The sequence below is a fragment of the Babylonia areolata genome, chromosome 24 (genome assembly GCF_041734735.1).
Source record: "Babylonia areolata isolate BAREFJ2019XMU chromosome 24, ASM4173473v1, whole genome shotgun sequence".
Classification (NCBI taxonomy): Eukaryota; Metazoa; Mollusca; class Gastropoda; order Neogastropoda; family Buccinidae; genus Babylonia; species Babylonia areolata.
Genome location: NC_134899.1, coordinates 36,398,086 through 36,424,626, shown reverse-complemented (window position 1 = coordinate 36,424,626; position 26,541 = coordinate 36,398,086). Strand labels below are relative to the sequence as shown.

The 26,541-nt window shown below is 38.6% G+C and overlaps 2 protein-coding genes across 3 annotated transcripts; one reads left to right on the top strand and one right to left on the bottom strand.

The window, feature by feature from the left end:
* On the top strand, window positions 1-1,847 carry LOC143299098 (mitochondrial import inner membrane translocase subunit Tim8 A-like). The gene is made up of 2 exons (XM_076612225.1): window positions 1-95; window positions 959-1,847. Exon 2 carries the CDS (start codon window positions 1,078-1,080, stop codon window positions 1,348-1,350), a length of 273 nt encoding a protein of 90 aa, XP_076468340.1. The 5' UTR covers window positions 1-95; window positions 959-1,077; the 3' UTR covers window positions 1,351-1,847.
* Window positions 1,848-2,124: 277 nt separating this feature from the next.
* LOC143299097 (arfaptin-2-like) lies at window positions 2,125-23,048 on the bottom strand. 2 transcript variants are annotated; one of them, XM_076612222.1, is made up of 6 exons: window positions 22,973-23,048; window positions 20,824-21,069; window positions 14,315-14,722; window positions 13,705-13,798; window positions 12,773-12,947; window positions 2,125-9,997 (listed from the first exon to the last, which is right to left on the bottom strand). In XM_076612222.1, exons 2-6 carry the CDS (start codon window positions 21,056-21,058, stop codon window positions 9,845-9,847), a joined length of 1,065 nt encoding a protein of 354 aa, XP_076468337.1. In that variant the 5' UTR covers window positions 21,059-21,069; window positions 22,973-23,048; the 3' UTR covers window positions 2,125-9,844. The 2 variants fall into 2 exon arrangements, with proteins under 2 accessions (XP_076468337.1, XP_076468338.1); XM_076612223.1 differs by having other exon boundaries at window positions 20,857-21,069.
* Window positions 23,049-26,541: the final 3,493 nt, after the last annotated feature.

Sequence of the window (26,541 nt, the reverse complement as noted above, 5' to 3'; positions counted from 1 at the left end):
AGTAGCTACCCTTAGATCTCATGCCGTTTGTCTGTCGACCTTTTGGCTTTGGGATAAGGCAGTCACTCGCTTTCTGTTTGAATTGCTATTTAAAGGTAATATTCTGCTTTATGTAATTGATTACAAAAATAAGAGCGTTGTGATACTTGTTTGGTTTAAACTTTAGCTGTGACAGATGACTTTATCCATACTGTCACATGAGTTTCAGTTTGATGCAATCAAGTAACATGAACCATGCAATGATATCTTGATCGTCTACACATCAGTGTGTGTTCTGATTATGCTTTCACCCTCGTCCCCCTTCTCAGCGTGTGGATGGGAATGAGTTCGATACAGTTATGCAGTCATGCTATTACTGCCAGTGTGTGTGTGTGTGTGTGCGTGCGTGCGTGCGCGCGTATGCTTGTGTGCATGCGTGCTTGTGTGTGTGTGTGTGTGTGTGTGTGTGTGTGATGTTCTGTTTGGCAGCCAGAACATCACGTTGAAGGAACAATTATTGAAACTTGACATTTGAGATGTAGGAGTTCCATTTATTGAGTTTACACTGTGTGTATGGGTGGGGGTGAGGGTGTATTTTTTGTGTGATGTTACTTCATTAGTTCATATAACCATACATAATGATAAACAGTGTGTTGCGATATATGTGCACTTACCTTTGACTTTTAGAATCTTAGTCCGACACTGTGATATACTGATAGTCAATAAGGTACTCATTAAGTCCCAGCCTATTTGATTTTGAAAGACTTGTGTAAACTGCAAGTACTGAGGGTGAAAGACTAAACTACAGCTTTAGGATCATACTAAACTAAAGCCTGAAATTTCAAAGTAATGTTTGTGTTTGTCTTGCGTTTTTTGACTGTCAACTCTTTTCAAATACACGTAGATGGGTTGTAGTTGTTTTATCATAACCATCAATTTGATGGAAGATTTTTGAATTTTGTTTTTGTTCCTGTTTCAGAGCAGGTCGAGTTAACTCAGAAAAAACAAAACACACCACTAAACAAGGGAGAAGACGAGTTTCTAATAGAAAAGGAGTAACAATCTCAGCCAGACGACACAGCACAGTTCACCAGCACCATGACAGGTGAAGCACTACAGGACCCTTACATGCAGCGCTTTGTGGAGATGGAGACCCAGAAGCAGCGTTTCCAGCAGCTGGTGCACACGCTGACAGACCGGTGCTGGGAGACCTGCATGGGCACCCCGGGCCAGAAACTGGACTCCCGCACAGAGTCGTGCATGACCAACTGTGTGGAGCGCTTCATCGACACCACCAACTTCGTCGTCAACCGGTTAGAGACCACGCCACAACCTAGTGGCGGTGGTGGTGGACATTCAGAATTTTCTTGAGTTGATGGCCGTCACTTTGTGAAGCAGGATCCTACAATTCTATGCTCCTGATGCTCTCCACTCTGTTCGTGTGTGTATGGACAGTTTTGGCGTCTGTACATATATGCTGTCCAGTCTTCTGTCCTGTACAGTGGACCAGATTGGAAACGTTCAGTTCCTATCAGTTGGATCAGTAGTTAACATTTTTCGTTGGTTTATTTGTTTTCCTAATGAAACATTAATTCACTTGCCTTGAACACAATGTACTACAATGTCTGTCCAAAAAAAAAAAGCATGACCTGGTTCGCAGCTTTTGCTTCACCAACCTTTTTTTTCTTTTCTTTTTTTTGTTAGAAGGGTTCGATTTTTTTAGTTTCTATTTTTGCTTTTGTTTTTTGGGAGAAGGGGGGCATGTGGAGAAGGGTGAAGAGTTGCTGTCGTTTTACTAAAGGCATGGTAGGTCATCATGTGATCATGGTTGTGTCATGTGATGTCAGAATTAAAGAAACAAAGCAGATTATGTGGAATTTGTTGCTTTTGCTTGAAAATATCTTGCTACCACATGGCAAGTTTTTCTTTTCTTTTCTCTTCCATTTAAATGAAACTGCGAATTTATGAAATAAAATCAATCACTCTCTCTCCCTTTTTGAATTCACAGATTATCTCTTTTGCAGACACACAAGCTTGCAAGGACTAAGGAGACAATTACATGTATACACATATTCACACATATAGACAAAGTATATAACCACATCCATACACACGTACACAACAGAAAACTAGGCAGCTTGTGAGTGGTGTTATCAAACTTGTTTATTTTGGATTAAAACCATAAAAAAAGAAACCAGTCTCAGACAATGAGAAATAAAAATCACAGGCACAGAGAGAAGCAAAGACAACACACATGTGATACGTAGTCAACGTACAAGCTAGTACTGAGAGAGATCACATCCGTAAACCTCCCTCAAACCCTCACCCTCCATGAAAAAAAAAGCCCAACCCACATACACACAGAAAATGCTATAAAAACGACTAGTCAATGAAAACTTCTCTAACACCTTTCTCCTTTTTTTTTTTTTTGGCTTTCAGACTAGTGTTACTTATCTGTGTGTTACTGTACATCTTGAGTGGGGAAAGAAAACCCTGAAGTATCTTCCTGAAATGATGGAGATAACAGTTTTGCTGCTTGAGAAGTTAAATTATTGAAATTTCAGGACATAACGTTCTTCTTGATGGATAATGTATGGAAACATTTGAAAGCCTTCATCATCTAAAAGGAAAAGGAAATTTTAAAAAAAAAGGAAAAAAAAAGAAATCAAAAGACCTACCAGGCATAAACTTTCAATATTGTCAAGCTGTCACAATTGCAGGCTTTTTCAAGGCTGTAACACCAAAGGGAAAAAAACACATCATCACTGAAACTGGCAGCTCTTATGATTTCTGATGTTCCTATCCCTGGCCCAACTAACAATGGTTTTCTAGGAAAGTATGGTGCTTACTCCTGTAGGAAGACTAAACTATATGAATGTAAGCATGATTTTTGTGTTTTTCTATCTACCTACCTATATATATATATATATATTTATGTATGTGTGTGTGTATTTATTTATTTAGATATGTTGCTTTCCGAGTCAAGATACCCATTTTCTTCACAAATGCGAGATCAATTTTTATCCAAAAAGTACTGAAGAAAATGGACAGGGGTACATACTAACCATATTGCTGCTGTGTTCAAACATTTGAACGCTCATTTCCATATGAACAATTTAATAAAGGCGTTTTGTAAATGCAATGCTTTGAACTCACAAAACATGCACAGGTTTCAGTAAAGCCACTCTGCTCATCCCCACCCCGATATTTGCAAATAGTTATTGGAAGTGTTGCTGAAATACTGTGAATATGAACCTCGACGCCATCTTGCAAAATGGTCCTGTTTATAACCAACAATTTTTTTTACTTCAAACAAGTGCAGGAACAGTGGTGGGCAATGTATTATCCAATTCTGTATTACAACATAACTTGAAAATAATCCTAAAATCTGTACATGATAAAACAGTGCTATCCAACCAGCCTTGTTCATTCAAAAAAAAAACACACACACAAAACAGTGAAAATCAACACCCACCATAAGATCAAAATGCACACACACACGCAAACACATGTGACACACAAAACACAATCACTACTGTGCTATGTACATGACACAAACGCAGAAATGATTGTTTCGATTTTGAACTTTCTTTTCATTATTTAGCCAAGCATAAATAAAGCAACAGCAGGGAAAACTGTAGAAAAGCACTTATTGTGAGGATCATCTCTTTTTCAAGTGATCAGCTAATTCAATTCTGAAAAACGCATTTTACCCATACCTATCAAATGGGAACGGTGTGATATTTTACTTTCTATTTACAAGCTCCAGTTGCTAAAAACTGAAAGAATGTAGAGATGTACAGCAAAATCTTGAGAATGGAAATTACATTTTAAATCTGAAATAAACAATTACCCTTCTATATTCCATGAAAAGTTCCCAATATGGACTGTTTAATTTTATGAGAAACTGATTCTGTCATTATGTAGTTTAGCAGATACTAGATAAAGTATTTCCCCAGCAAACGGAACATTTTGAAAAAAATTTCTTTTGTAGGCCAAAGTTTTCTTAGATGAAATGCATAAAGAGACTGAAAGTTACTCTGTAAAATAAGTTACATATACATTTTTTTTTAAGTAAAAATTTTGTCATTGCTTAATTCACAGGCATGAATACTGCATGTCTGAACAGTGCTTCTGTCTGTACTTGGTACATTTTGTTGTTCCCAGAAATAAATGCAAACTGACACAGGAATACACACTTTCATTTACATAACACAAAAACAAAAAGAAACAAAATTGCAACAGAAAATAGTGGAAGAGCAGTATGTGGTGATAAATTATTTAATCAGCTGTCACTCACTCAAATTTTTTTTTAATCCAACACAAAATGAATGTACACATTTGCCAGTGTCCACTTTTTAAAACTCGGTGTTGTTTCTCCACTGATCAACAAACAACAAAAGCAAACAACAATGATGGTTCATACAGTCAACTATCAGTACAACATAACCATGAAATCCCAGTGAAGAAGAAATATTCCTTTTCCCCCTCATGAAACATATGGTTTCTTAAGATACACTAAGCCAGGAAAGTAGAGTGATTATATATACACATAAAATGATGAAGCCCGACATGAATGAAAAAGAAAAGACAACATCCATACAGCTAAGAATTTTCACAAAATTCTTGCAATATACATCTCTCTCTATATATGTACACATATTTAAGCTGAAAATCCAATCCAGTTCATCTATAGTACATGTCGCTGTCAAATTAATGAAATTACACATGTGAATTGTGATGGTGGTATGGTCAGGCATGTCCTACATATTTATGCTCTCATACAAATAGAAACTGTACATTTACAAACATCTATATGCAATAATCTCGCCACGACCCGCGAACCTTAATCTATTGCAACCTAAGTGTTGTCATGACTGAAGTGTTTAAAACAAGATGAAGTATTATACACAAAAAGTTACCCAGACATATTCTATGTGAAAGAATACATGTAATGTATCATGTGAAGGAAACTCCAAAGTGTCATGGTGACCCTTCCAGTGCATTTCAGTGACTGAAGCCGATGTTGGGGAGTTCTACAGTATTTAATTAAAACGCATGAATACTGGGAAGAAATATGCTGGGGTTTTTTTTGTTGTTGTTTTTTTAAGTGGAGCTAATCACATGATCACTGACATCTGATATAGGAAATTTTCTATCTAAAATTACGTTTAAATAACATACTTACCGTGACCCAACTAGTGCAGACTCCAGCAGGGGTCCGACATTCCTGCCTGTGCAAACTACTATCCGCCTATGCGGAGAAAATGAAACTACGGCCGATAACCTCCCGGAAGTAGGTAACCTCCCCTTTGTCCCGCTGGCTAGCGCCCTCTTTTGTATCTTTAATTTACAGTTCAAATTAAGAGAACATTTCCCGACTTCGCTGTATACTTGAATATTTTCTTCCAAATTTACTCTCTTAACACATGCACACAAAGAGAGACCTGGAGAACTTTGTGAATGTTTCATGCAAACTGCCATAAAGTGTGACTGGGACAAAACTGCTGTGTTTTTTATTTTCTTTGTTCTATACTGCCCTGGAAGGTGGTTAGACAAGAGTTAAAAGGAAATATAAAATCATGTGGCAGTGTTAACTCTATTGATCAGCCAGTCTCATAGCACACAATCAGCACATAAGGGATCAAATTTCCTTCTTTTTGTTTTCTTCTTTCCTTCCTGAAATATAATATATGTTGGCTTGGAGGAGAGTGAACAGAGAATGTATGACCAATTGAAAGTGTTAGCTGGACTGATCCGACCATCTCAATATTGTATAGACACCATGAGAGATCATTTGTAACCCTTTTTGAACACTACCTGGTCAGTTTCATTGAACCTTTCATATCACACTCCTCATTGTCAAAAACAATAACCAGTGCTCGAGTCATCTGTTACAACCCTGACAACCATATTCTACAACAGATCAGAAAAATCAACAAAAACACGATATAATCAGTATACTGCTCCAAGACTGGAATAAACTACAATTTTCTCAATGTTGTAAAAATGCAAGAAAAAATACACAAGGACAAAGATCTACATATAATATGAAAACAAAGCGATGGAAAACAGTATATGAAAGCCACAACCTCAGAATCAACACAGAAATGAATCCTGGAATACCAGCAGGAAAGAATCATGACAATGATACAACAGAAAACTGACAAGCAATGTGACAGGAGCATCCAGGTGTGTCACTGTTGGTATGTACAATGACGTGATGTATAAGAACTGAGAATGTCAAATTACAATCTGTTATTCCGTGGACGGCAACATACATTCACTGATGTCCAAAGAGAGATGTTATTTTGTGGGAACTGGATGGGTAGAGCAGACAGTGAAGATTTTTTTTCTCATCTCCCTTGTGTTGTACATAACATGAATTCACAATTAAAGCACACCATTTTTCTCAAAGAATGCCAAGGACAAAAGTATAAAACTGTTCTTTTGATCAAGTTAAAAACAAAAGGAAAAAATCATTAGCAATTAAAACATTTTTTTTGTTAAGTTTTGTTGAAATATGAAAACAAGCATTGCTTCTTGAACAGGCCTGGCATTTAATAGTTGCACAGAACATTTTGCTTCAGAATTGTTGGGTTTTTTTCCAAAAATATTCATGCCACACAGACAATAAAGTTTGTCTTTCAGAGTATGTTTTAATATTATTGCTTCTTTTATTTAAATTGTACATACTGAGCACAGGTTCAGAAATTTAATATTTATTCAGAATGTAGCAGAAAGAATGAGATGTCCCTTTGGCAAAATGTGCCTCAAATGTGTGTGAAATCAGGGAGTGGCAACAAGGATACTTCAGCTCTTTCCCTCAACTGACGATATTAAACACAAAAAGGAATCTAAACAACAGCATGAATTAAAAAAGGGGTTTCATTGTAGAGATGTGAATCAAACCAAAATCATGTGGTTTGTAGCCAAGCCCAGCCGTTTCAGACACACGGCAAACATTTCTTGATTCCATCCAGATTCCTTTCACAAAAGACAGAAACAGTGTTAGATCTTTCCCTAGATATTGCATACTGGGACTATGATGAATCAGTCTGATAGCCCAATGTCTTGGTTGTTAAACTAATCCGTAATGCATGTGAAAACCTATTTCTAAATCACAACTGGGTCTTTAATCTGAGTGAAAAAATTCCAGCCTCAAACTAGTCCTAACTGGGATACGTCTGGTAGTCATGTGATCACCAAGTTCAGCCTGCAACTCATGAGGCCATAAGATACTGCATGGTTTGACTGGAATACTGGCAGTATCTCGTGGGTTGATTGTGGAATCCAATCTCCCAGTGGACAGGCCAGTGATTTAACCACATATAAAATTCCACTGAGGGTCCTGAAGATGTGAACTGAGGTAGTTGAAGTCCACGCATGCAGAATATGCCTTAGTTGGATTTCAGTAATATAAAGCTGATGTATATAACATTGGTAACAATGTAATACAAATCTCTCAAGCACTTTTCTGGTTACAAAAAGTTTTTTTTTTTTATTGATACATAATTTTAATCAAAAAGATTCTCAATAAATTAAAACAACAAAAAAAATGTACAAAGACAAAACCAAAACTATAAAATAAGGGGAACAAAATCCGATAAACAGTATATGAACAAGTTCAAAGATAGTAGCACTCTATATATATCTTAATTCGCCTCGTGAGTAAATGGCTTATGCAGCACTGAAAGTCCCTTCAAAACATACACTGGCTGACACAAAATACAGTAAGACCAAGAGCAATAAACATAGCATACTTGTGGAAATGTATACAAGATAATGCACTCATTCAAGAGAAGATTACAAAAAAAAAAAAAAGAATAAAAAAAAAAAAAGATTAAGTAAACAAATCTGAAATGTAAATTCACCTAAAAACAATTACAAAACAATGTACTGACAACAAAAACCATGGCAAGACAGTATGTCCGAGAAAAGACTTACACTGAACAAACTGGTACATACATGAAGCGAGGGAGGGATGTGGGAGAGAGGAGAGGTGCAAACTGATATCACATCCAACAGTGACAGAGAAGGTAATTACTTACTGCCTCACCCCACTTTCTGAAAATGTAATAACCTATGGGGACATGCGATAGCCTCCTCCAAATGAGATATGCACCTGTAGCTAATCTCAAACAACACTTTTGCTTTATTATTTTTATAGTAGACTGTACAATAAGAAATTCTGAACAAACAGGAACAAAAGGGATATACTAATTTCAAGCTAAGAGAAAATTCATTTGCCATACGACTTTTCCAACTAATTGGACCAACCATTGTATACAACTGAAACTCATTTGTCTCCACTCTTTTTTCTTCTCCTCCTTTTTCTAAATGCAGTTAATCTCTTTGATAACAAATACAGTGAATTAACAATTTTAAAAAGTAAAACCTTTTCATCCTGAAGTGGTCATTCTTCCATTATCTTTTTGCAGCCATGGAAAGAACTTTAAATTTTCCACTTCCATAAACATTTTCAATAAACCCAAAAGAGTCATGTAAAATGCAATAACAAAACAAATTAAGCACGAGGCTTGAAGAGAGAAAGTTACAAACTGCTATGTTTAAAAAAAATCACTACCATAACTAAGGGATAAAGTTAAAACCAACCAAACAACAACAACTAAAATCAAGAATGAAAATTAGAGAGTGCAATTCTCTTCCCTTTTTTCTCTTCAGCATGTTACAGTGGTGACTAAGCACCTTAAACTAGTCTTATATATACCATGTGGAATTTTATAATAAAGACAAAAAAGCCAAAAACAAGAATGGAAGTACATACAACATGATTGCATAATGCAGGGAATGCTCCTCTCTCACCTCATTCATAATCAAGTTTCAACACTCAATTTCATGCCAAACCCTTTTCAGAAAAGGATTAAAAGAAGAAATGGGGAATAAAAGGACCAGAAATCCTTGATCAAAACGATCCATTTCTTCTTGCACAAGGATTTTTTTTCCAAGACCTTAAAACTATACTTGATGGACATGCTTGGGAAATGAACCAAAACATGCTTGTAATTGATCTATATACTTCAAACAAAAGTATTCCATATCAAACCTAAACCAGTGATACATGTTTGTAACTGATCCACTTACTTAAAAAAAAAAAGTATGAATTACCTGTGGATCACCACATCAAATTCACTGCCATAACGTCACACACAGTCAGTTGACTGCTGCATCAACAAACTGAACAAAATGAAAGCATCTTAATCTGGGCAACTTGGTAGTTTCAATTTCAGGCATACTTTATTAATATCAGTCGAAAACGTTATCATTAGTTAATATCAGTTGAAACAGTATTATCATAAACAACATTATCGCTTAACAAATATGAATCTTTATAACAACAAATCAATTTTAAAATAATACACTACTCATCTTGATATACCTGTGACCTGTTAAACATTCTACATCAGTTGCATAACTGGAATGCTTGGCCAGGTCTGCATCCATTCACTGCAACGCAAATCTTAAAAACTTCAGTCTGTCATCTCTAAGTAATCTGAGCATTCTATAATGCAAGACGCCCAACATCTTCAATCATGTCATTTTTTTTTTTAATGCACATGCACACACACACATACATGTTGAAACACATGCATGTGAAAGCACACTCATGTCATACATACACACAAAAGCACACACACACATCCATAAACACACACACAAGCACATGCACACAAAAGAAACAGCAGGATTGGCTCTGAAGTGACCGTGAAGATCTCAGGCTGCTTTTTATGTGAGGCCATGAGAATGATAAGAAACTGCAGAGATGTGTCAAGGTCTGTAAAAATGTCTACATTATGGCGACTTTCCCCCTCCCCCCCACACAGCGGACCAGACAAGGGACGCATCACTGCTCGATCCATGAGGGTTTCTCTGCGTTGGGTCGCTTCAAGCTGATGTTGAACTGTTTGAGGGTGGCCTCGAGAGCAGCTGCATTGCCACTGAAGTAGGCGGAGATGGCGTTGTGGAACAGCAACAGCTGCTTGTGCATCACCTTCACCTGAAATAATCATCACAATAAACATGACTCTTTAGGTCACCTGAAATCACCATAGTACACATGACTGTGGGTTACCTGAAATCACCACAGTGCACATGACTTTGTAGGTCATCTGAAATCATTATAGTACACACGACTCAGTAGGTAACCTGAAATCACGTTCACAGTACACATGACTCTTTATGTCACCTGAAATCACCATCACAATACACATAACTCTTTATGTCACCTTAAATCACCATCACAGTACACATGACTTTTTATGTCACCTGAAATCACCATCACAATACACATAACTCCTTATGTCACCTGAAATCACCATCACAATACACATAACTCTTTATGTCACCTGAAATCACCATCACAATACACATGACTCTGTAGGTCACCTGAAATCACCGTGACAGTACACATGGCTCTTTATTTCACCTGAAATCAACATCACAATATACAAGACTGTAGGTCACCTCAAATCACGATTCACAGTACATGCGACTCTGTAGGTCAACTGAAATCACCATCACAGTATCATTACTCCTTATGTCACCTGAAATCACCATCACAATACACATAACTCCTTATGTCACCTGAAATCACCATCACAATACACATAACTCTTTAGGTCACCTGAAATCACCATCACAGTACACATAACTCTTTAGGTCACCTTAAATCACCATCACAGTACACATGACTCTTTATGTCACCGGAAATCACCATCACAATACACATGACTTTATGTCACCTGAAATCACCGTGACAGTACACACGACTCTTTATGTCACCTGAAATCACCATCACAATACATACAACTCTTTGAGTCACCTTAAATCACCATCACAGTACACATGGCTCTTTATGTCACCTGAAATCAACATCACAATACATACAACTCTTTGAGTCACCTTAAATCACCATCACAGTACACATGGCTCTTTATGTCACCTGAAATCAACATCACAATACACAAGACTGTAGGTCACCTCAAATCACGATTCACAGTACATGCGACTCTGTAGGTCAACTGAAATCACCATCACAGTATCATTACTCCTTATGTCACCTGAAATCACCATCACAGTACACATGACTCTTTATGCCACATGAAATCACAACAGAACACATGACTCTTTATATCACCTGAACTCACCACAGTAAACACTGACTCTTTATGCCACCTGAAATCATCACAGTACACACAACTCTTTAGGTCACTGAAATCACCACAGTACACATGACTTTTAATGCCACCTGAAAACATCACCATAGTACATGTGACTCTTTAGGTCACTTGAAAACATCACCACATTGCACATGACTCTTTATGTGACCTAAAATCACTGTCACAGTACACATGACTCCTCAGATTATCTGAAATCATCATCACAGTACACGTGACTTTATGTCACCTGAAATCACCATCACAGTACACACGACTCTTTAGGTCACTTGAAATCACTGTCACAGTACACATGATTCCTTAGGTTACCTGAAATCACCATCACAGTACACATGACTCTTTAGGTCACCTGAAATCACTGTCACAGTACACATGACTCCTTAGGTTACCTGAAATCACCATGACAGTACACATGACTCTTTAGGTCACCTGAAATCACCATGACAGTACACATGACTCTTTAGGTCACCTGAAATCATCATCACAGTACACGTGACTCTTTAGGTCACCTGAAATCATCATCACAGTACACGTGACTCTTCATGTCACCTGAAATCACCATCACAGTACACATGACTCTTTATCAGTTTAGGTCACCTGAAATCACCATCACAGTATATGTACATATGACTCTTTATCAGTTTATGTCACCTGAAATCACTATCACAGGACACAAGAATCTTTAGGTCACCTGAAATTACCACAGTACACATGAGTCTTTATGTCACCTGAAATCACCATCACAGTACACATGAGTCTTCATCTGAAAACACCTCAGTACACATGACCTATGTCACCTGAAATCACAATACACATGACTATGTCACCTGAAAACATCTCAGTATACATGACTCCTTCAGGTCACCTGAAATCATCACAGTACACACGAGTCTTCAAGACCTGAAAACACCACAATGCACATGACTTTATGTCACCTGAAATCACCATCAAAAGACATCTGACTCTTTACTTAACCTGAAAACACTACAGCACACATGACTGTTAGATTCAGTTCACCTGAAATCACAACCACAATGCACATGACCGCTGGGTTTAGTTCACCTGAAATGACCACTATGGTACACATGACTTTCATTCAGGACACATGAAAACACTAAGTTATTATCCTGTTCCCCACTTTTCCTCAGTTTTAATGGTCACACTTCATTCAAAAAATAAAAATAAAATAGCAAAACTATTGCATACTGAAAACTTCCAACAGAAATCAACTCTGAGACAAGATAACCAATAAAGAGTCATGGTTCATGTCACCAACTGAACAAGTTTTTCCTTTTTTTTTTCTTCTGAGGACAAGAAATATTGTTGTCCTATAGCCACAAGCAATCTACTAAAGCCAAATTTCCACTAATCCCGCAACAATCCAGAAATAACAGAAAGAAAATTCTGAGGATTCAAAGGTGGATGAAATAAAATTTGTCCCATCCAGAAATCCAGAAGACTTGCAATCCTACCGATTTTAAGTTGACTGAAAAGACATTGGGATGACAGCTAGTGTGAAAGAGCCTGGAGCTGACGCATGTTTGGTGTTGTTGTTGTTGTTGTTTTGCACTAAGGCTGGATCCGCCAACCCATACCTTGTTCTCCTCAAGGAACTGGAGCTTGATGTTGACGTCAGCCCGGAGCTTCTCAAACTTGATCTTGTGGTCCTCAAACCGGCGCTTGCTCTCTTCCACACGAGATGACACGGCGTTCTCTCTGGGTCCCAGCTGCAGCTGCTCCAGTTCATTGCGATAGGCATCGTACTCAAGTCTGTTGGGATAAAAAATTTTAAAAAAGTCAGTTTTTGTTACAATATGATTACTTATTTTCCAGTCTGAGGGGAAAATATACATTATACAATATAATCAATTCTAATTAAAAAAGAAAAAAGTATAAAAACAAGAGGCTGAGCCTTCATGACTAACGTATCATTACTGCTGATCTAAAAAAATCAATAAAATGTTTTAGAGGGATTAAATGAAACTGAACATGGAAAAGCAGGGAAATTTTTATCAGTTCATTCGATATATTGATCCAAACCATATTAATTTTTTGCTCTCCATCAGAAACAAGTGTGGGCGCTAGCTAGCGGGACAAAGGGGAGGTTACCTACTTCCGGGAGGTTATCGGCCGTAGTTGCTCTCTTTTTCTCCGCATAGGCGGATAGTAGTTTGCACAGGACAGGAATGTCAGACCCCTGCCGGAGTCTGCACTAGTTGGGTCACGGTTAAGTATGTGTAATTAAACAAGTGTTTAAAAGTTATGGCTTGGAAAAAAAATTCCACCTTAAGCAGGCCACGCTGATAGGGACTTTACTGTTCCATCATCATACAGATCTATCAAAATTTCCCAATCTTCATCATGACTTTCTAACTTTGACATAACAAAAACTCCACACACTTGATATGGACAACAATAACTTTCTAACCTTTTGATACACAGACAGAGCAACAAATCTCAAACACACATGCACACACGCACATACACACACACACAAATAATGTATCGATGACTACCCTACACCCACCTTGCACTCTCGTACTGTCGTACCGTCATCAGCGTGTCTTCCATTGTCTTGTTGCAAAGAGTGTTCACAGAGGATGTGAAAAAATTCAACGCACCTGAAACAAAGCACAAAGAACTGTGACGTCACAGAAAACTGCAGACAAATATCTTTAACATTCTCCAGCACAACTTTCTTAAGTCAGTCATGAGATTTGTACAAACAGCTTATTTATCAACACACAAATTAAGCTCAATGTTATGACCATGAAAGTCAGTCATCACTTCATGTTTAAAAAAAAAAATCGAAGGCATGCTACAAATACGAATCCCAGCCAGTGCTATTCTCATATCAACACACACACACATACGTGCATTAGCATGTTAGTGCGTTCTCTCTCTCTCTCTCTCTCTCTCTCTCTCTCACACACACCACACACACACATGCATATGTATGCACTCACACTCACATGCAAACACACACATGTGCACATTCACACATGGGTACACAAACACAGATACATAAACAGACACACAACTGCACACCTACCCACCCACCCACACAGACAAACATTCCCCCTCATATAACCAAACACACAAACACCAACAACTCCCCACCCATCCAATCCACCTACTCAACAAGATCTCCCCGTTCTTGACCAGGGCCGTCTGCGTCTCCGAGTTGTAGCGGAACTCCTCCTGCAGCTCGGGCGACTTCTGAGCCAGCTCAGAGAAGCTCTCCCCCAGGAGGCGCTGCGTCTGCACCACGTGGTAGTAGTGCTGCGTCAGGAGGCGTGACAGGCGCAGAACGTTGGCGTACTTGCGTTGTGTGTCACGCAGCCCCTCGATCTTGCCCTCCATCTCCAGGTCCACCGTCTTGGAACCGCGGCCGAAGCGCTCTGAGAGCAGCTGTCGTGTGCACTTGAAGGTGTTCACTGACCAGTCTTTTATGGACTCCAACTTGGAGTGGGCCGAGGCTGACATAGACTTGGGCACAAAGTCCCCGTTGCTCTGGGGGCTTGACAGGGGGATGTTGCTGGTGGCTGGAGGACATGAGGGGAGAGAGAGGGAAAAGAAAAGAGTTGTGAGAAGCATGATGATAATCTTTTTTTTTGTTTGTATATATGTTTGTTTGATGGTGCCTGTATCATTTCCACTGCTGAATGAATAACACCACTCTGATAAAAAGTTTGGAAACTGGATATATCATGCTGAACAGCATGCACACAACCTGCAGTTATTAGTGTATTTGCAGTCTTCAATTTTACATCTTTCAACTGATTACTATGAGTGATATTTGAATGTGTGTTCATTCTTCAGTGTCATAATATCAGTTGGTGTGTGTGTATATATATATATATATATGTGTGTGTGTGTGTGTGTGTGTGTGTGTGTGTGTGTGTACACATGTATGCTTTAATTAGTGAAATGATGATTTTATCAAGCTTACTCTTTGTTGTGTATTTTACTCTTTTTTTAAAGGTTATAAATATGCGATCTTTTTCAGTGCTACTTGTCACTTGTGTGTATCACAATCTTCTGGCGTTATCAAGCTGTGAAAGCAATGATGGTACAGATACGAGTATAGAGCAAGTTTAGGTTACAAGGACAAAACTGATTTCGCTTATATAACCAGTAAAACACAAGTATACTACAAACTCCATGCAGTTTTTATCAGGCTGTTATTGCATAGCTTTGCTCTGGTCCAAAGTGCCTGCTAATCACCCATAGATACACACATGACTAACATATTGCATACTGTAACACTTGATGCAAATTCAGCTGCAAAGGCACAAGACAACTTGACACTGCAGTCAAATCTCTTCAATCATCCAGCTGCTATATACTGGCAGAACGCTTTAATGGGTTCCTTGGTATTGTCTTGCAAACTTCAGAGTTAAACGTCTATTTCCAAACACTTGAGTATGAACAATGAAAGGCTTATAAATTTATCTGAAAAGGTTTGTCCAACCCTTGGCTTGCTATTCCACTTTGCTCATTACAGTGTATGATGTCTAAGTTCTGGGAAGGAACCCATGGTAGTCAAGCCAATGATTGGGTTTTGTCATTAGTTCTCAATCTAGAAACATCCAGTTTTCTAACTACACACACACACACACACACACACACATGAGTGACACACACATTACATAACATTTTCATTTTCTCAAAGAGGCACCACGGTGTTCAGACAAATCCATATACGCTACACCACACCCGATAGGCAGATGCCTGACCAGCAGCATAACACACACACACATACACACACACACACACTCACAAAGAGTACACTTCTGTTTGCAGTTGTCAGTTTTCACCAGATCCATACAAATTGATTGAAATAAACATCATATTCAGATGGTACCAAAAAAATAATTACTTTTTTTTTTTAAACACCAGCCACAACCATCCTCAGAATTATGTCTTCAACATCAAAATCTGCCTTCCCAATGTCTACATTGTAGTTTGTACATTTTTTTCTCAAAAGATCACTGCACTAAGCGTGAACAAATATAATTAAAAAGCTATTTCCGTTTACTCTGGTATCATTGGGATCTTAATAATAATAATGATAACAATAATAATAATAATCATAGAAACATAAAAGTAAAACACAAAGCATCTGTCAAAACATGAAACAAACAGCTACTGATATGTTTCATTCAAATCAGAAAGACCTTCCTAGTAAACCAAGCTACTCAAGCACTTTGCTGAATGTGTCTTTCCAATGTATGGCGATTATGCTATCCTTCCACAAAGCATGAGAAAGGATGAAACTTGAGGCTTGCAAATCATGCATATATAAACCATAACATTCTGAGAGTAAGATCAATCAAGATGCACCCAGTATAAGTCCTAATCACATGCCATACCTTCCACATTTAATATAAACCATTGTAAGGACTGGAAAGATTATAATTCATAGCATATATGTAGGGATTTTCTTATGCTGTGGGAAAGAAGTAAAAGAGTTGGTATACTGCCAAAAGTACCAATTCTTAGGGTTGAAAGTCTGACAATCGACTGATACAGCATATCATCAAGGCACCATCATGTCTTGGAATAGTTATTTTTATTTTACCTTATATTCAAATAGCAGAGCTTTAGCTGTAGTGTATGTATGCATGGATGGATGGATGGATCAGGATGAATAAAACATGCACTGATGTGGATGCACATGCAGGCATGCACATGTATGTACACATGTAGAAGGGACTCTCCCATTTCTTCCTTTTTGTCTTATCAACTTAGGAACACAGTTCCATAAAACTGTTTTTACTATTGTAGAAAAAATGTTTAAAACAGTAATTTCAAAAAAGCCATCATAAAGTATGCAAAAAAAAAAAAATGTCTGTTTTAGTATTACAAAACTAACAACATCAAAAAATGCAATCTAAAATCTCTCTCACACACACACGCACACATGTACACACACACACACACAGACACACACACACACACACACATTCACTGTCGAGTTACCCATTAATCAAATCAGGAAACAGCTGAATACTTCAACATTTTCAGCAAATGGATCTCATTTAAGACCACAGAGAGAAACAGTATTATCATGTCTTTACCAAATAATCCCGAAACTGAATGAGTATACATTAAATATTACATGTATATATATTCTATATGGTATTCCTTTACATCATATTTAATTCATACTTACAACCAGTCTGCTTTATGATTATCCAAAAAAGTAACAATACATCGATTAAATAATTTTGTAAAAATCATAAAAATAAGAATACTTTAAGTCAGTGTCAGGACAGGTATTGTGAGAGTAGTACTACATGTACAAGTTGAAGTTGGTAGGGAAACCAAACACACAAAACACAGAACTTTGATCCAAATTGATGCAAGTGCAAGCTGGAATGAGCAAAGTTATCTTGACAATCTGTAGTATTAAAAGGACATTATAGCAAATCAATTTCACTCAAAGTCAAACAATCTGTTAACTGGAAACAGCAAAGTTAATTTCAAACATTAACTCATAACTGGAAATAGCAAATTTTATTTCAAACAATCCAGATTTCAAACAGTTCATGAAAAAAAATCCTTGTGATACACACTAAGACATGTGCGGTTTTCAAAGAATAAATATAAAGTAATAGAACAATTTACCAAAAACTGTTAAACCTCTAATGATATCAAGAGAAAAGATGCTGTGAACAAGGACAACCTGACTGGGTGCTTGTCAGGGAAGAATTTACCTGATGTGTGTGTGTCACTGTGTGTGTGTGTGTGTGTGTGTGTGTGTGTGTGTGATATATGTGTGTGTGTTATATGTGGGGGATGGGGGGGCGGGGGGGATGGGAGGGAGCTACAATTACTTAGCTCCTACCTTGCATATCTGTAACTACAAAAAATACAACTGCTATGAGATAAGAGAACAAAAGCAAAGACTGTGCCATGGAAATAAACTACAAGTACAATATTAAAAGAACTTTTTTTCATCTGTTCAGAACAATGAACGTGCGCGCGCACACACACACACACACACACGCACACACACCCACTCCTTCTGTCCTACAACTTGAGGCCCTTTCAAGGTAGAGTATGACACAACTGACTCGGATAATAAGTGATAAAAGCAAGATAACGTGTGAGAAAATACTTAATCAAAAAGACATATAAAAGAGAGTGACCAAAAGATAAGATTACAGTATAATTATGTTATTAAGAAACCTGCCAAGATAAAATTGCATAGACAGGTCACAGCACAATGACACTGACTAAGTGTCACTCACACATGCCTCGTCAATTTATTATCTAGACTGAAATCAATATGTGACCCACAAAAAATGGTCAAGCCTTGAATTTAATGTTTACTTCTTGCCTTGCACACATAAAAGGAGACAATTGTGGAAGATCTTGATGACTGTCAAAAACTAAGGGCTTCAAGGGGAAAAGTTTCAGTTTTATTTTTGCTAAGGAAAAAGCATGTTACCAGTATGAGCAAAGTGAAAGAGGCAAGTCTATGATTAATAAAAAAAGAAAAGAAAAAAAAAGAAAAGTTTTTTTCAGAAACTGATTCCTTCTAGCAAATTCCTCCAAACTTCCCCATTCTCTTCCCTATGTTCCAGCCATATAGCAGGTTATCTGTGAACTAGTTCATATTTTCTAACACAAACTCCGACAAGAAAACAGACATCCAGCCTGCAATACAGACAAAGCACATGACAGTAAACAAAAAGCACAGCAGTTTTGTGAAAGTTTAACCTCAGAAATCTTTTTAGCGTTTTAAGTCTCCACTCCTTCTGACTGAAATAAAAGTCTGCCATTACTGACAGTTTATTTCTAAGTAAGAAAATACTAGAAATTTGGCACTGTGTTGAAGACCAAGCATACCATTACAGGACAAAGACAGCACACACAAGTGCAACCGCATAGTATGTTTGTTAGCCCAGACAACGTTTGCAGGGCGATAATGCTCCAGGTCAGAGCAGGGCGATACCTTGGACACAGCTGAGTGCACACAGGATCAGTCATCGGTAATCATACCTGCCACACCTGAATGCACATCAAGGCCAGACACAACACATGACTGCAGTTGTCTGTCTGTGTCTCAGAGCAAGTGATGGACACAGGTGTGTAGCACTGTTAACTCATACTTGACTCCTTACCATTCTTCTTCACATCGCAGCAAGTCAGTAAGCTAAACACAGGTTTCAGCTGCCTAAGCGTTCATGTAAGCCAAGAACTACAGTTAACTGAAGATACAAACTGCAAAAAAGATGCAACTGCAAGTCAAAATTTCATACTAATTATATATCCCTAGTATGAACAACAGTAAACTGTACATATTTTATATTCATAATTTATCACACACAAACAATATGTTCTTTACCAAGAAATAATTTTCCTCCATGATGATGAGCCAATCAGGACAATACAGAAATAAAAGTCGACGAAGTTATGACGAAATGTAAATCAAATGATCCATGATGTATCTCCATCCAACCTATTCAGTTATACACTCTAAACAAGAATGTCTTCCAATCTGCAAGTAAAATTCATCCTGTCATTGCAGACGTGCTGTGCTTAGCCAAGCCAGCTAATTTCAAGCCCAAGGGCTCTGGCTGACTGGGGAATAAGATTCTATACAGAAACCTATTCAAGAAGAGTGACTCTCAGTACCACCCATTCAGTTAGTTTGAATACATAATTGTTTGTATTTTTTATTTTTAAAAATGGGTCCCCTCCCTCCTCTCTCTCTTTTTTTTTTTTTTTTTTTTTTTTTTTGGTGAAGGGGGAACAAGTCAGGGCTTGTAGGCAAGCAATTCTGAAAGAGAGACAAAGCCAGAAACCAAAGTTTTCAGCTTTTCACAATTTTAAGCTTTTGTCTGAAAGAAGAGATATGTATACAATAAGTCACTATATATATATATATATATATATACACACACATATACATACATAAAGACACTCCTTGACCTCATCTGCATTTTAAACATATTTAAGTATTTTGCATTTCGAACACACCTTGATATCAACCATTTGATCAATGTCAAGCTCAACCATAACTCCTACTCTAATATTGGGCCTTTTTTTTTCCCAAAAAAATAAAAGTGTAGATACACCCTTGTTCATTATCTTCTCTCTTAATCTTACTGGCTGGGATGGGGTAGAACATGGAGACAGGGAGAACAGAATTAAGGTTGACATGGTTTGGTAAGGATGAAAAGCCTGGGAGGGAAGGGTTGGGTTGGGTTTTTCTGTGTGGTGTGGTGTGGTGTAGTGTAGCATACTGTGTGTATATGTGTGTGTGCGTGCGTGCACGCGCTTGCGCATATGTGTGTATGTGTGCGAGCATGTGCATGCTTGTGTGTGTGCGTGCGTGCATGCATACATGTGTACACGGGTTTATGCATACACTCTGTGTGTGCGAAAGGAAGGAGAAGATAAAAGTGTGAGGGAAGCGAACATGGCAAGAGAGAGAGAGAGAAAAAAAAAGACTAAACTAAATCATATCTCTCAAGCCATTCCCCATTTCATTTACTAACCCATAATGACCAGAACCAGACCCTGAAAGCTCCAAACTCCAAACAGCTGAGAGATACTCTTTCTCATCATTTCAGAAAGCATTACAAAGCCAGTGTGTGAGGTTAATAGCAGAAAGCTGCAGAAAACACACCAGGAGGGACAGTAAAGGAGCGTGTAAGCCTGCCTTGAGACGACGTCCCCCCGTCGGTTTTCGCACTCCCATATGGGCCAGAGTAGGAGGCGCTCATGGAGTTGGGTGTGCCACCTTGGACTGTGGAACCAATTTCGTTGAGACTTGGCCCATCATCCAGCATCTCCTGCAGGTCACGCTCAAAGTTGTCGTCTTCCTTCACGCCGGACAGCTGCACTGGGTGGGACTCTGCCATGGTGAATGTATCTGCAACACACAGGGGAATATGACATGTCACCAAGGCAACAGTTCTTGATATTTCTCTATCTCTGATCTGCTTGAAATGACCTGATTCTGCAACACAGGAGTACTCATGTGCCACCTATAGTTTCTATGCCATATCTATTTAAAATAAAAATGATTCTGCAGCATACAAGGGTGAGTGACGTGTCACCAATAGTTTCTATGCCTTATCTGTTTGAAATGACTTGATTCTGGAACACAAACCAATACATGTGTCACAAGTAGTTACTACAACTTATCTGTTTGCAATGTCACGTGCACATGTATACCTCGGCTTAAGAGTTTAAGTACACCTATAAAATGTAATTATTTTTTGTTAATCACATTCACAGAGTTAATTTCTTTATCTCAGCATGAGCAACGTATCCTGAGTAAGCAAGCACAAAAGCAAAAATCTACTGTGTGTACCTGAGACTGAGAGAGAAAAACAAGTTAATAAAGTTACCACAGCTGTATGTCATGTTTTCTGCTTTTGATACGTCTCTGCCGAGATCATGGTGATCTTGATGGAGTGGTAACACCACCAAACCACCACCAGCTGTTGCATACCACAACTGTTTCATCAAGCACCACACACACACACACACACACACACACACACAAATGCTGCAGTGAAGACAACAGTGTCATGGAGAGAGCTAATCAAAAGTGACTGTACAATCATTTAGTCCAGACTGGGTTGCAAAAACACAGATTTCCCTAGAGGAAATTTGATTGGAAAAAATATTTTTTAAATCATAGTCATGGACATGTAATAACACAATATTATATGACAACTTCAATGTGAAGAAGGTAAAAGAGAAGCGGGGGAGGGGAGAGATGGGGCAGAAGAACACAATTTAGAAACCTTTACAGGTTGAAAAAAATTGTAACAGCCAGCATTTCATATTTTACGATATTTGACAAACTAAACTGCACTATCGTTCCTTTCTGAAATGCATCAGTCTAGTCTGTATTTATCTGTAACAGAAATCACTTAAGTTTATTTTACAGTACTGAACACAACTACAAGTACAATGCATGCTACTGTCAATGTCTCACTGCTTCAAGGCACAGAGCAGATTTTGTAGTTTGGTCACCCAGTAATTGTGTTAAATATTAATGTGGTTCATTAAACAGTCTTGGTTTAGATGTGACAGTTCTTCACATTTGTGCACAACGTGATCTTTTGAAAGCAAGTTTCAAAATGTCAGAAGTGTCTGATTGTGAGAAACTAATCCATGTCAACTGAGTCGAAAACTATATTCTCTTTTGCCATTAATTTTAATTCTTTTTCTCCATTTCCGGATTATTTCTTCCTCCCGCTTATGTCAGTTCAAAACATGTGTGAACGTGCTTTTCAAATTAATGTGTTCAATGTTTTCGGTGCTCCATTAAAAATGAAAAAAACTGGCATGGCCGAAACTAACTATGCTGCCTGTGGGGTAAGAGGGATGCATTTTTCGCGGAATGTTGAGACATGCACCTGATGCATTGTCGGTGATTAAGGTTACTTTCCCTGCAAGAAAAATGTCTATCAGATTGTTCGTTCCTTTGGTGTTTTATATTGGAGTCAGACCAAACTGTCTTGAAACCTCTTTGAATTGTTGAGTGGCAGTCTGGTGTACCTGTCAACATTAACACTGCAAAGTTATATGATACCAAAAGCATAAAAACGTGAAACGCAGTGCAGAATATCGATCTTTAATCATTTTGTCAACTGCTCGAAACCAAACAATGGTAAGGTCAGTGTTATTTGGCCTGATTAAAAATGCAGTGCCGTACATAGCGAAACGTGCTTGTTAACAGTTTCGCAGTCTGTAGTTAACGACTTCGAACGAAAAACAAAAAAGAGGGCTTATGATTTTTGTCAGTCACTGTGTCTCACCTGCGGTGTCCACACCGACGTGTTGATGACGTCACCAAGTGAGTTTTTCACTTCCGAGTCTCAGCATTATCTGCCGCTGGTTCACATCGACAACAAGAATTGTCTCTTCACCGGAAAGAAGCACAATAACAAATCTCGCGAGTTGGTCGTTGTTAGACAGTTGATTCGTTTACATTTTTCTTTCTTTCTTTCTTTCTTTTTTTTCTGTCTCTCTCTCTTCTTTTTTCTTTATCTTCCTTTCTTTCCTCCCCATTACTGTCAGTGCAAAGTAGATTGTATATCTTAATTGCGACATAGTGGCTTTCGAACTGCTGACACCACTCCTCGTGTGCGACTGAGACGAACAGCTTCTTTGATTCCTGGACTGATTAGTTAACTGCTGATATTGAGGCTGGGCGGGTGGGGGAGAGGGTGTGAGAGGGGAGATGGGGGTGGGTGGGTGCAGGGGCAAACTGATGTCGTGGTGATGGACTTTGCCAAAGCATCCGTGTAAAAAGACCAGCAAATCAGTACAGTACAAGATGGCCTCAGCTCTTACCGCCCGGATCGAGATCTAGTGGTCAAATTATCATTTTATCTTCTTTTAAAATCAAAATAATGATTATGCTGGATACTCACTGGGTCGTGAGCCTACTACAAACAAGACAATACAAGACAAAACTAAGGTTATTTTCGAGGATAATAGATAAGTCGCACTGCCGGGCGATCCAGTCCGACGGCTTCAGTGTTTACATCCAGTCACCGCCATGAAACAGTCTACACTATGCAGTGCTACATTATATACATTATTATGTCATTGCATGCACTACGCAATGCTGCTTAAAGTCATCGTGTGTAACATGCGTACACAATTCTCAGTGCATGCGGCATGAGCATGCCGCGGTGCCGCGGGTACAGTAAATGATACTGAATAACACACACACTGACACAGACACACACACACACACACACACACACACACACATATATATATATATATATATATATAGTATATCATAGACACAAGCATGGTGTTGATAAGCTACATAGGGGAAAAAAAACATCAGTAGAAAACACACACGCACGGCACACACACACACACACACACACACACACACACACACACACACTAATGCAATTGGGAGCCTTTACATACACACTGTGACTCTTTGATAACCCCTTTGTCACATGGGGCAGAGTTGTGGTTTCCCTATGCCGTAAACTGAACAACTAAGAGACACATTCAACACCTGACTCCGCTCTCACTGGATCAGTGAGCTTTTAGAAAAATGCCGCTTGTGACAACATTTCCTCATGAAAATCTTCATATCAAATTCTGCAAACGACTGCTGGGTGTACACAATAAAGCATCAAGCCTTCCGGCACCAGATGAACTGGGAAGGTTTCCTGTGAGCACTGACATGAAAATCGTCTGTCATATTCTGATCTCGTTTTGGATACATATAACGGAGTCACATCAGAATTCGTATATGAAACATTGTAAAAATGATAGGACTTAAAAGCAACTAAAACACAAAAGATAACAAGTGGCTTCACTTTGTTAAATCCGTTCTTCCCTCACATGAATTTGATCACATATGACTGAACCAGCCCGCCGGCCCGGGTACACTGAATGTCGACTGAGATTAAAGTTTGCGCTCTTAAAGAAACTTGAGTGTCGGTACATAAATTTATTGAGAGAAAGCAGAAAAAGTAATATAAATCTAAGTCAACATTCTACAATAATGTTTCTAAAGCCCGGAATACAGACTTGAACCATGTCTGATCTACTCAGTGAGAAAAACTGAGCATCAGTAGAACCGTCCGCCATGTGCAGCGGACTTGGCATAAGCGCACACGATCCAGAAATAGAAAGAGGTTGATTGATACACACGGGTACAGAAAAAAAAAAACATGCAAGAGTATGCAAACTGAAACCTGTGGAGCATTACTGAGAAGATGAGTATCATTTTCTTGACGTGACAAATGCGTTACTGAGATATGAACATTTGCGAGGAGTCTTGTTAACAGATATATAGTCTAAATTTACAATTTTTTATTTTACTGATACTGTCAGTCATTGCCGGGTGTGAATACGACCCCGTGCAAAATCGACTAGCAAAAATCAGTTCATATATGAATGTTTCAAAGAACACGTCACGTTTTAACGGGAACACCTTACAAGTTTATTATTATTATTTTTTTTTTTTTTAACCATTTATTGTTGTGTATATAAACCTTTCATTTATGGTTTTCTTGACAAATAAAGATGATTCTGATTCTCGTGATTCGGCTGATTCACACACGCACACACCGGCACACACACACACACACACACACACACACTGACACACAAGGGAACAACTTAATGCCGTGCAAGCACTGATCAGGAGAAGTCATAAGTAAAACACAGCCGCGGCGGTTTAAGACTATATAAAAACATTAATGAATAATCACTTGATGTATTGAATTAGTCAAACTTAATAAGAGTACAAATGAAAATCACATTTCTTTCACGGAGACCATGCACACACCGGCTGAGAAACGTCAAAACGCATGTAGGATCAACGTCAGTATAAGATCGATTGACTGACGTACGTCACAGGCATTCACTGGATAGGTACATCCTAGTTTAACGATGACGCCGCGACCACAGATAGCCGTGACCGATGTGGCCGACGGGGAAAGCCGGGGAGTGTGATGGCGAAGTGAGACGGGGCCGTCGGTCGGGCCAACCGGGGGACTATCCACAGTGAACACTCGGACACAACCAGAACGATAGCGACAGGTTAAATGCAGTGGGACGAAGCGAACTGGAAAATGCTACTGATTATTTTGTGTTAGGTGTTTATGATTCCGGGGAATTCAGATATTGTCTACTGGCTGCGAGATTAACGTTCAGCCGAGACTAAGAGTCTCAACAGACAGCCCACAAAGGGAGCAAGCTGAATATCCTCCGTAAAAAAAAAAAAAGAAAAAAAAAAGAAGAAAAAAAAAAAAGGATTCATACCGTAGACTGAAATGAGTGTGAAACGCGGGTGCATTTTTCTCAGGAGAATCAAGTGAACGAGGGAGTCACACTGGCAGATGAGACCTGCCGGCATTGGCCGGGCTGTGTACTGATTTCATTTGATCACGAGATGAAACACACACACACACACACACACACACACACACACAAACAAACAAAACAACAACAACAACAACCCCCCCCCCCCCCCCACACACACACACACACCCTCGCAAAAAAAAAACAACAACCAAACTAAAACAAAAACAAACCCAAACAAACAAAAAAACAGCAACCAAAAAACACCCCCAAAACGAGAGAGAAATCTGCAATTCTTTGATAAAGTGTCTGACAGTTATTACCTGCTGTCTTTGAAAGAAACCAAACGGCCGACAATGTGCAGACTTCTTCAGTCGAAATGGAGCAGACTCTTTGTGGACCTTCCCCCAAACAGGTTCAAGGTACATGATGTGCCGACGGCTTTTTAACTCTCTGCATACGAACGGCGAAAGAGACGACGTTAACAGCGTTTCACCCCAGTTACCATCATCGAAATATTGCAAGCGGAAGGCTCTTATAC

Bases quoted from the DNA above. Each gene is read 5' to 3' on its own strand.
- LOC143299098 (XM_076612225.1), top strand. From the start codon at position 1,078: ATGACAGGTGAAGCACTACAGGACCCTTACATGCAGCGCTTTGTGGAG.
- LOC143299097 (XM_076612222.1), bottom strand. From the start codon at position 21,058: ATGGCAGAGTCCCACCCAGTGCAGCTGTCCGGCGTGAAGGAAGACGAC. The intron at 13,799-14,314 runs GTAGGTGGATTG...GCTTTGTTTCAG, and splicing joins GAACGGGGAGATCTTGTTGA to GTGCGTTGAATTTTTTCACA. The intron at 12,948-13,704 runs GTGGGTGTAGGG...TTATCCCAACAG, and splicing joins CGACAGTACGAGAGTGCAAG to ACTTGAGTACGATGCCTATC.